General features: G+C 34.1%; 1 protein-coding gene across 1 annotated transcript; it reads right to left on the reverse strand.

The window, feature by feature from the left end:
- Positions 1-3,467: 3,467 nt before the first annotated feature.
- LOC132552551 (MOXD1 homolog 1-like) lies at positions 3,468-11,657 on the reverse strand. Its single transcript, XM_060216728.1, has 9 exons — positions 11,460-11,657; positions 8,898-9,027; positions 8,334-8,429; positions 6,747-6,926; positions 6,023-6,198; positions 5,590-5,833; positions 5,276-5,372; positions 4,386-4,671; positions 3,468-3,779 (listed from the first exon to the last, which is right to left on the reverse strand). Exons 1-9 carry the CDS (start codon positions 11,655-11,657, stop codon positions 3,468-3,470), a joined length of 1,719 nt encoding a protein of 572 aa, XP_060072711.1.
- Positions 11,658-11,871: the final 214 nt, after the last annotated feature.

Raw genomic sequence — 11,871 nt, forward strand, 5'->3', positions numbered from 1 at the left:
TGTCTACTCTATCGTCAGGTACAAGGAGATGTGGCCTGCAATGTTGAAATATAAATATGATGTTTACATGGAAACTTTATACGCGTAAAACCAGATTAAAAGATAATGTAACTTACAAGTCAAAACATGATATGATAATATCCTTTAATTCTTTTTTTTTTTAACTATAACAGTCGACAAGTTATAACAAAGAATAATGATAACAAAACGTTTGCGGAATATATCTAAATATTTGACTACTTTGCATCTATCAGGAAATTGTCATTTGTAAATAAAACCAGATTACTAAACAATAGATATTATATGTAACAGCAGTCTATTCCAAAAATTGATAAAAAAATATCTAAACTCAGATGAACTTAGGCGAACAGAAGTTTAATCTGAAAATTCAATTAATTGATTTCGATTTAAATCTAATGTCATATCGTAAATCAAAACTCTCGTTATGTTGTATTAATCAATCTTACCTACACTTCTGCAGTAGTGCAAACCTTACTCAGGAAGCAAACCAGATGACGAAGGAAAAAGTACACAGTACCCTATGAAAATACCACGAGAATCTCGGTCGTTTTGAATTATTCAAATAATTCATAGCATACCCGTGTCCTACTTATATCTATATCCAAGTCAACCACAAACGCCCCAATTGTACCGGTACAAATGACAGCTCATTTTGATTGGCTGTTTCACGATTAAATGACAAATGTCTTTAGTTACTGTGTCTTTTTATTTCAGTCACTGGTTAAGATATGTAACTGTATCGTCCTGCATAACTGTAGTAGTCTAGTGATGAATGCTGAAGATTACATACGTTTCTGAAAAGAGATAAAGAGTGTTTTACATGCTCGAGTCGAGACAGGGGAATATTATAATTATGCTGCAAATTGTATGAAATATATGAAAATCGAGAAAATATAAAGAGATAGTTATATTCATCAATGCACGTGTTTTCATAAGTGTATCGACTTAATCATTACTCGCTTATTAGTTACCTCCCCTTTTCATATGGGTTTGTTACCGTAGTCCACAAAAACAGCCACTTGAATGGCCGTACAGTTTTGAAATTTCACATCGTGTATCTACACGGTATGCGCAAGATGTTGTGGGAAAACTTCTTATAGCACACGATGTCCGGTTCTATAGTGTGGTTGATATAAGTGAAGAAATAACTTATGAATAAGTGTGAGATAGGATTTATTTGTTTTCGAAATAGTACAGCTAAGCGTACTACTAAATTAAGCTACATATTTATATGTTAGATCTATCAGGCACAGAATGAATAGTTATATACATTAGTTATTAAGAATGTTTTGTTTACAAAGAGCAATACGTGACCAGTGTACAGAAACACCACATATATGTGAATATTAGATAAACTTCTCTTTGGTCTGGCCAAGATTCTTTTAAAATGTTATACCGTCAAAAAGGAAATTTTATTTAAAACACCTCTGTATCTTATCCTGAAAGTGCTATCATTTTGTGGAGTAAAAATATGTCTCCAGGTACATTTTTAAAGTATTATCTTTTGTACATCGGAGACCATGACGGTACGGACGTGTCACACATACATGTATACAGGAATTTCTTTTATCTTTCAGTTGTGAAACTAAATGCTAGAGAGACTTATTAACTCGGGATCTCCTTCTATTTCAATAAAGCCCGAGAATTCGTTTCAGTATAATTTTCAATTCGTAATATAAATCAACCATTTTCACGCAGAAAGTTTTTGATGCGTTGTGTGATGTCACAGCTGTATTATGATGATTGCCTATGAAAAAGGATTAGATGTGCAGAGGACCGTGTTATCATTACTATTTCATTATTGTGAGGGATGTGAAGTATGCAGTGAAGGTTATTAAATGGGTGTCGAGTGGCGAGAAACCTTGCAAAAGCTAGCCAACTGCATATTTCGAACAAACAGAAAGAGAGAGTGAAAAACTCACTGTGTCAGTCAATATACGCCATTTTGTCTGTATAACATACCTGCCTGTGATGAGCGAGTATTTATCGGTGCATATGCACTTTTGCTCGGCATTTAGTTAAGTCTATATAACGTTTTTCCTAGAAGATCAGAAAAATTAGTAAACCTGATGCCTCATTCAAATAATACCTCATGCATCAGTGTCAGAGATGATACAATATATTTGAAAAGAGGGAGCATTCTGTTCAGGGAAAACTAGGGAAACAAATGAAAATTATAAAAGTGTTTTTTTAGATAAGCGGAGATCCATTTTCTGATGAAGCGAATACTCACTTTAGCTCTTGGAGATTATATTTCTTTTTTAGAAAAAGAGGAGGGTGTATATTCCCTTTTTCAAATAATGCTTGGAATTTTGTGAAATAAGTGAAAAGCAAGGAAGATACTTTTAGTTGAATACCAGTAGTCCAATATTAAGAATATATATATAATTTGCAAGAGTAGACCATGTAAGGACAAAATCATTTGTTCAATATTAAACTCAATATTTCAGTTTTGACAATATTCGTACTATAATAGTTAAATATCGTTGAAATACAGTCTTTCAAGATTTCTTCTTTTGAGTATAGATACAAAATTTACATGTCGTTTTATAAAATAGTTCATGTTGCGCGTGGTAATCTGGTTGTCGGAAAATTCAAGTCTGCCACTTACTTCTCTATACCTTAACACAACTTTTGAAGAGATTGTACACTAGACTAGTGATATAATGTTAAGGAAACCTGTGCATTATCTTCAACGACTTTGCACACTTAACATACAAAATCCCGAAAATCCCATTGAATTGTGCTGAGTGTAACTCATGTTTTAGCCTGTGTCTGTAGATGCAAGTACATTACACTAAATATTGACACACATTTTGCAAATAAATAATTAAACACCATCTTTTTTCTGTATGCAACAAATATTGTTTTATTTTTTGTTTTACAAAATCAAGCAAAAACAGGTAAATAGACTGTGTTATCTTTGTCATTTGTTTATGACACGTCAGTGATGTTATATACTTCAATGATGATTTATTTCAGCGAATGTGGAAAATCACAACTGATCGATAGGAATATCTTAACCTAGTTTGCAAGGTAAATATCCCATAATTCTTTTCTTTTTTTTTCATTTTTCGTTACCATATATCTAAATAAGAGATGCTTTCCTTGTGTTATAACTTTATTGTCAATTGTACAGTGTTGTACAAGGAAGACTGCAATATGTTCTGCCTTGTTAATACTGTTATATGTATTTTCCTGTATGTATATATGTAGATGTGAGTAATGTTACAGAGGACATGAATGAACCAGTTAATGAAAAGAATTTTCTAGGATGCAGGGTTCAATAAAGACAAGATCTCGTCCCACAAATGTAGTATACAATGCATATTAGATAGGGTGCACGCGATTACAATACTGATATGAGTTTAGCGTATACATTTTATTTAGCAATGCATAAAAAGTGTTTCATATGCATGAGTACTATGCAGAAGATAATATTAGTATTAATTGAAGTGTATAACGAACACAGCCATCAGTAGCAGAGAAAACGACATCTTGTGAGAAACACTTGTTCCGGTATATTCTATACATGGCTCTTGTGTTTGGGTTGTACATGTGCATGGTTCAACAGCCTCCAGAGCAAGTTCGACATCACACGAGTGGTAGAGGGCCATTTTGTTTTCACCCATCTGAGGACTGATCATGCTTTCCACGTATCCTTTGACTTTGCCTTGAAAACAAGGGTTACTTCGAAGATCTTCGATGTAAGTTTTGCATTCTTTCAGACAGACGAAAGTTTCACATCGTCGAAGAATCTAAAAATACAGAATATCGACATACCGGTTTTATGAGATATGTGAGAGCCTGATTTTATTTGGCTATGCGAATGCATTATAGGTTAATGTGTGCTTATGGCGGTTACCTTATTTAATACGGCAAATGTCTGCATTAAGATTAATCAAGGTCTGTTTTGATAACGAAAAATCAAAGATATCACAAGTAGTATCACAACTTCTGGCTTTTACCTCAAAAACGAAGATAACATACATAAGTGATATTGTTAACACAGTTTACGTGAAAGGGTATAACTCCAAACAAAACGAGATGTATATTTTAAAGAAAAATTACAAAGCTCCATAAAAGCAAGAAAAATCTTTTTGTTATATTTAGAAACAAGATCATGGGCAGTTAATGAAAACAAATTCAAATTTTAAAGATGATATCTCACTTGAAACCTGTCCAAAAATCCTTTGAATTACTAAAGGAATGTTATTTCAGATATCAGATTTAACACCAAACTATCTCGGCCCGTGCAACAAAATGTGTTGGTGGTTTGTTCGATTTAAGACCTAAATTAATTCTCCGACTACTCTCTCAACATAACCAAAATAAGAAAAGCACATTACACTTAGATAACCAACCTCTTTAAAGGTCTCGTCGAAATACGAAGAGTTCGTGAGAAAAGACTGAATCTGACATCCTTCTGTTAACTTTGTTTCATGAAATATAGAACATGCAGGCAACCCCATCATGGTAGTGCAGTGGCGAGCTGTAATGGATTCCTTCGGGTAGTAATTCAAAAACGCATAACACATTTCCTCGGAAGTTGCATCACCGCTATAGGTTGTTACGTCTTTGCGTAAAGACGCGAAAGAACATTTTGTCTTGAAAACATCGCCAGGTTGGGCTTTCAAAGGTGTCTTGAAGCTGCAATAACAGGTTTTAAAGTCACTTACTTCTGTTATCTAATCACTATCGGTGAAATAATAACCAAGCCGAGCTTTAGTACACACGATTACATTCTTACGATTTACGTTAACGTTTTTACAACCTGTATTAACTCGGAGAATAAAGTTGATAGTCGTGTATTACTTGCATTCACTGATTCCGAAACAATACAGGCAGCATGATTTACTTTCTGACCTCACCCAAACGACTTACTTGCTATTCGCACATATAGGTATAATTTATATTATGCTTTCGTTAATTATCTATAGATTCAAATCATCTTCACACTACGGAATTGAATGGACTAAATAGTGTCGGCGATTTAGAAGACCTCACCTTAATACATTCAGTTTCTCGTAATTGGAGGTTTACCATAGAACTGGCACTTGTAGCTTGAATATCTTTATGTTAAAAAACTAAATTTTGTCCATTTTTTCAATTCTATTAGCACTTTTGTTCACACGTTCTAATTGTGTTTAACATTAAACATTCTGGACTTGAGTGAGAGATCGTGTATACATGTTCATATTATTTTGAAGCACACCTGAGCAAAATCAAGATTGTTCCAATTTTAGATACTTACGTGTGAATTATAGGGTTATCAAAACTAAAGTGAGGGTCGTCCATAATAACCTGTTCAGTACCACCCATGGGTTCATAAGATGTCTCCATTTCTCTACCTGTTATACAAATATAAAAAGTCAAGTGAAAGTGACTTGATAAGGAAAATATGAAATGGATATATCTAAACGAGCATATTATACGCAACGTATAGCTACGTTTGTTGGAGAACTGATACAATTGCTATTTAACGAAAATCATATTTAGATCAATAATTAGTTATCACTTGAATTACACATACAACCCCGAATGCAGGAAAAGAGCTTGGACACCCACCCATGTAATGCATGTGGTTGAAACCGCCAACGACGTAAATAGGACTGTTCATAATTTGCGATGAGCAGGCTGAAGTGCACTCCGATTCTACGACATAACGATGTTCTCCAGGTGGGATACTGAATTGATATTCTCCGATCATTAGGGTTCCAAGATTGTAAGGTCGTAATATTGGAGTGTAGTATAGGATCATTCCAGAACTGTCCGTGTAGTCAGCTTTTAGCGATGGATTGTTCCAATGTATCTATGAAGTTAAGAACAAATGTAAATATTCATTTCAATGGTTTTGTTTTTTTTTTTGAAAGTAGAAGTCATTTAAATACTTAACTAATTTTAATACATGTGTACATGAGGTCATTATTTATTTCAAAAGATCTACTCTAAAATATACGTTCTCTATATTTTTTGTATATTTTCGCTACCTATAAAGTACCTGTAGTGAAGCATATTTGTAACCGGAAATCCCTATCTTGTATCCAGCATTTTGGTTGTGACAAAAACCAGACAAACCAACACTCCATCCGCCTATAAATTCCTGACATCGTGCTTCTCCCACCATACCACATTCATATGGGGTATTCAAAGGATTTACTAAATCACTTGGCTCAACTGGAAGAAAAGATTGTCGAAATAAGTTGGTCCGCTGCCGTTAGAACATTTTCGCAACTTAGATGAGTAAGATTTTTCATTTCATGAAAGGAGATCTTTATGTGCATATCAAAAATATGGTATGATATGACGTCATATATTGTCTACTAATGACAAAGATATTTTTAATGTTGCATGTGAATGCGAGAAACTAGTTGATATATAAAATACAGCAGTCAAGTACTTTGCATTTTGACTAGTAAATAAAACTGATGTTTTGGAGTCGGATTTTCCTATCAACTACAAAGTACTCATCGGATAAACTACCTTAAAACAATAAATGCAGCCTTTCAAACAATGTGCAAAGAACAATATAAATTCTACCAGATCTTTAAAAAAATAATTCGCTCAATAGGGATTTATGATACTAATGAATATTCACTCAGAATTTATTATCTGCAGCAAATGTCAAAGACCAATTTCGTATTTTGCTTACAGAACAAAATAAATAAATAAAAATGAAGTAGAAAGAAAAATCATATGGCTTATGATACAGCCTATGTACCAACCGTCATTCGAACATGCGTAGATTATCATATGATGCATGACGAACTCATTGTCAATTACACCTCGATCAGCGATCACGTGATAATCCTGGTCAGCAGGTAAGGCGAAATTCATACAAATGTATGTCGTTTCTTTAGCAGGAACTCTTGTTCGTGGATATCTGACCGCAAATTCTAGAACGTCTACAAATAAATCGACAACAACTTTAAAATGACACATATCAATGTATGTTTTAAACTTGAAAGTAAGTTATGGGTAATACAAATGTTCCGAAAGCAAATCCATAATGATAATCAAAACTAGTCTGAATTGTCTTTGCATATTGATTAACATATACTGAAACGAAAAAAAAACGCAACTTGGAAAATTGTTATTAATTTTGTATTAAATATACATGGCTGTATAAAAATCGCGGAAATAAAACCCTGCCTATCACCCTAACCAATGTTCAAAATCAACCAGGTGTGACGAGAAACCTATGCACATCCGGCGCGGTATAAACATCAAAAACCGTGCCTGTACAAACATATGCGTTCTTTTTCATTCAAACCAGTATCAATTTATCACTAACATCGAGACACATCATCGCCAATACTTTTGCAAACAATCATTCCTTTTACAATTATGCCACGGTTATCACAGGTTGATAGAGGACGTGCTATCGTGATGCTTATGGCATAGATACCATGCAGAGTTACCCGTTTATAAACACAACGAGAAATATTTATCGAAATCGTCCCCGTTTGGCAGATTTGGATACAACATAATCGGGAGTATACCCCCGACACTGAAACATATCAGAATTCCGATAGTTTGCAAAAATGACATTACTTTCCAGAAAGGTAGGAACGGCTCTGAGGCATTTGTGGGATGAACTAGACAGAAGAATTCGCAATCGCCGTAACCCCCCCAAATACCCTCCCCCAGTTAGCAAATGCACTCGTCCAAGAAAGGAATAACATTCCAATACGGACAGTCAATGCCCTGATGAACTCGATGCAACGAAGAATTAGAGATGCTATAGCTGTTCGAGGAGGACACACACGATATTAGGGCACGGTTTCAAAACTGCTGCGATTTCAACTTGGATTCACGTAGGGTACTACCAATCATGACCTTCTAGCGAAGTGACCTTTTCTTAAAAATCTCCAAACATTTAGAGGATGTTACATCAATATTCAATATTAACTATTACATATGAAATTTAGACATAATGCTCACAAGTATTATTTTATCAAACCTACAATTTGAAGTTGCGTTTCTTATTCGTTTCAGTATATAGTAAATGCCAACGACCGTGTAATGGCACCAATAGACAAACTCTGTCAAATATTGTCACGATCATCCTTTACATGTTTTCATTCTTTATAACTTGGTTCTATACTGTTGCAGTTATCCTGATTCAGCGAGCTTAGAGACTGAATGGTTTGGCAATATTAGGAGTGTACTGCCAAAAATGTACGAATAGTAGTTTCAATTTTCTTGACTTTTTCTTAATATCCCACCATTTCTTTTAGTACTTGAAGTTATAGAACAATTCAAATAACAATGTTGTTTAAGTTCACATTCTGATGACATTCTTATTCTACCTGGGTTGTTAATGGCGTCACATTCTAGATCCGGTGGCTGGCAAATATGAAATCTCTTTTCTAAGCATTTCGTCTCGCTCCATGGCTCACATACACCTTTTACAAAATATGATATTTCAACCAAATTATTCATGAGAGAAATGAAAAAGGACTAAGATTTCGATGATAATAATTACATCCAAATAGTTAGATATATATATATATATCAGCCAGAAATTAGATATTATACGATCCATCATTAGACCTTTTTAAAATTAAACAAAGTGATCTTTAAATGGGATGTTTTTCATTTTTACGTAGCAAACATATGCTTTTATTTTTTTGCTTTATTTCAAAAAGTTTACCAATGAAAAATATCCAATGTAAATAGATAACCAACAACTGAATAATCATTACGCATTAAAATGGTTGGGATATTGTCACTTGTATTCATGGACATAAGAAATACAGCAGAAACATAAAAATATAATTCTAGTACGTTCTATGTTTATTAGAAGTTAACAGTATTAATGATTTGATAGCGTTAATACATTATACAATATCTCTTTAAGTTAAATCATTTACCTGGGTGTCCAGTTGGAAGACCTGTTGGATTTGACCCCGGAGTCCATACACAGTCGGGGTCACCGAGTTCCTCCCCGTTTGATACTTCGTCTCCATCAGAGTCCATCTCACATAAGGTGCGGTTCCACGTCTGGTATTTAAATGATAAAAAAATAATGTATTTGATGGACAAACGATGTGCAAATACTTGTGAAACTGTATTTTATATGCATATATATATATATGTCTTATTATGAATTCCTATTATTTTTTTTTTTTTCTTTTTTTTTTCTTTTTGCGATTTTGCCTAAAATATTTTTAAGCTATCCCTGAATAATGAAACATATACATAATGTATTTTCTCTGTTTTCCTCAGTGTATTCTTGGCCTAGTCTATATAATTGATTTACCCATTCACATTTTTCTCTAACATATCCCTTAATCATGATTTCAAATTAGGATGATCAGTATTTCTTGTGTCCTTTAGCAATGCAAAAACGAATCTGCCAAGTATTAAGTATAAATCATATATATATTAAAAGTCTGTATTGAACTAGATATCATTTGTTTTCTTACTATTAAGTAACATTGCCAGATAACTAAAATTATTGACAATTCCTTACTAAATGGCAACCAGTATATTTCCAGGTTTCCTCTCAGAATACCAATATTTTGTACACAGAGGCTATTATTTGTTTTTCAAATAAATAGTTAAATCCATCTTTTCCACGTTATCCCGTCTCCCATGTCGGCTTCTAAAATCCCGCTCGACCTTGAAGCCCAGATGGCGCCCACTTCATCCAGATGAAATTGATACTCTCTGGCGTCGTGATAGCATCTTTGTTGGAAATTGTGATGATTATGCAGTTCAATCTTTGGATGACTGTCGCAAAAAGTTGTCTGAGGTCACCCACGGCGATTGGTCACAGGGAGGACCTGTGCTGGCGCGGGGTTGTGGACAGTGCGGGTTGTCCCCAAGTTGGTGTACATGTTGATGCGGTCCTGTTTCATTTTTTCCTCGTGGTGATTGTGTCTGATTTGGTAATTGTAACGTTTGGCTGTAGATCATCTCCCTTGATGGTCTAATGGATGGTCCATTTCTACATCAGGATGGTAATTGTCCACTTCGAATTAAGTCTTTCATTATCCTTCTGTGCTTTCATAATTCTCATATGGTTGTGACCAGACACAAAACACGTTGTAATAATTCGGTGTTTTAGATCTTTTCTATCACTGTAGTTAGAGGCAAATAGCTAATGGTTTTAGGATAAAACTTGATTTACATGTCAATACATCACAAAAAAATGCTATCTGTAAATATCTAACAAATAACCTTAGTTGAAAATTCGACAAAAATAGGTTATCGCGTATATTTCTATATTTTATTTGTAACTAATACCTTTTTATTTCCAAACATTATTCCAACCATTCTCCCGACTATATCTCTGAATATTCATTGTTAGCCTCATTCGTTTGAATAAAGTGTTTATGTCAAAGTCATACAACGGTATCGTCTATTGCTTTCGTATTGTTTATTGCAGTATTGTGGGTATCATATATCAAAAAAGATGAGTGATCTGATGTTGTTTTTGTGAGATTTCACACAAGCAATTTTGCAATTAAAAACCATGAAGTACCTATAATAAATATGACTTGAAACCATAAGGTAAACTATAAAATGCAATGGTAACATATATCACAATCAACAAAATAAATAAACAAAATACCAAGAGAATAGGTCAAAAGTCTTTGTAAGGGAAACTAAACAGCCAGTGACGACAGAGAAATATATGTCAGTCCTAGTATTCAACTCCTAGAAACAGGTCATACAATTAGGGTGACTAGTTTAAAAGGATGTCTGGTTGCATTATTTAGTCTTGGAATCAGACAGTACAACCCGGTACCCGGTATCCAGCTTATCATAAGGAAATCGCTAGACATCGCCAAAACAGTAAAGACTAAAATAAAAAAAAAACAACAATGCTACTTGCTAGGGACATATTTGATAAGACATACTGTTAACATCTGGTTATATGAATTCATTTTGTTAACCCATGCAGGTTTTATCTACTTTTTTTTTTTTTTTTTTTTTATATTTTTCATTTTCAATTGTGTTTTACATGGTCATCTCCTTTCGTTATTTAAATGAACTGATCAATTAAAGATGCAATATTGTATGTCAGTTCTAGTATTTGACACCTCGAAACAGGTCATACGATTAGGGTAACTAGTTTTAAATGGTGTCTGGTTGCATTATTCAGCATTAGAAGTAGACAGTGCAGCATGGCGCTTCAACCCAGTACTTAATCCATCTAATCACATGGGACAAGAGAGACACCGCCAAAAAGTAAAGAGACGAAAATAGCTTACTTCGTATTAGAGAAAGACATACCGTTAATACACGTCAACAGTAATCTTTTCGGTAACCTATCGATGAATTGTTTTTTTTAATGCTTACTTTTGTTTTCTGTAGATTGCCATTTATTTATCTATTAATTTTAATTGTGTTTTGCACGGCCACCTTCTTTAGTGTCGATTCTGCAATATCGTAAACGGCATCGTCAGACTCATAGATCACTTTACCTTTTCGTTGTTAATGAAGTCCTGGCCAAAGGGATTAACGAGTCCGCCACCACCAACAGCCTGATGACCAACAGCCGGCCAAATGGTCACGCCGTCACAAGGGTCACGAATAATACCTCCATTTGGAATAAGTTCCTGGAATGCTGGAAAACCGTGGCTATAAGGGGCGATAACTGTCAACAGCAGCAAGGCTAGCATTGTCTACTCTATCGTCAGGTACAAGGAGATGTGGCCTGCAATGTTGATATATAAATATTAAGACATGCAATCTCTTCAAAAAATTGAAGTGTTTCCAAAAATACATGACCAATAAACATTTTCTAAACATATAAGTGACATTCCTGACTTTCGAAAAAAAAATACAGAATTAGATGCAATACAGTTAAATAATTTCTGTTTTCGTTCCTCTGAA

Source organism: Ylistrum balloti, unplaced genomic scaffold (genome assembly GCF_031769215.1).
Source record: "Ylistrum balloti isolate Yb309-2 unplaced genomic scaffold, AGI_CSIRO_Ybal_v1 Utg370256, whole genome shotgun sequence".
In the NCBI taxonomy this organism is placed as follows: Eukaryota; Metazoa; Mollusca; class Bivalvia; order Pectinida; family Pectinidae; genus Ylistrum; species Ylistrum balloti.

Excerpts from the sequence above, each read along its gene's own strand:
- LOC132552551 (XM_060216728.1), bottom strand. The coding sequence starts at position 11,657 with ATGCTAGCCTTGCTGCTGTTGACAGTTATCGCCCCTTATAGCCACGGT. Across the intron at positions 6,927-8,333 it reads TGACGCCATTAACAACCCAG|ACGTTCTAGAATTTGCGGTC; the intron begins GTAGAATAAGAA and ends ATTTATTTGTAG. Across the intron at positions 6,199-6,746 it reads CTACGCATGTTCGAATGACG|TTGAGCCAAGTGATTTAGTA; the intron begins GTTGGTACATAG and ends CTTTTCTTCCAG.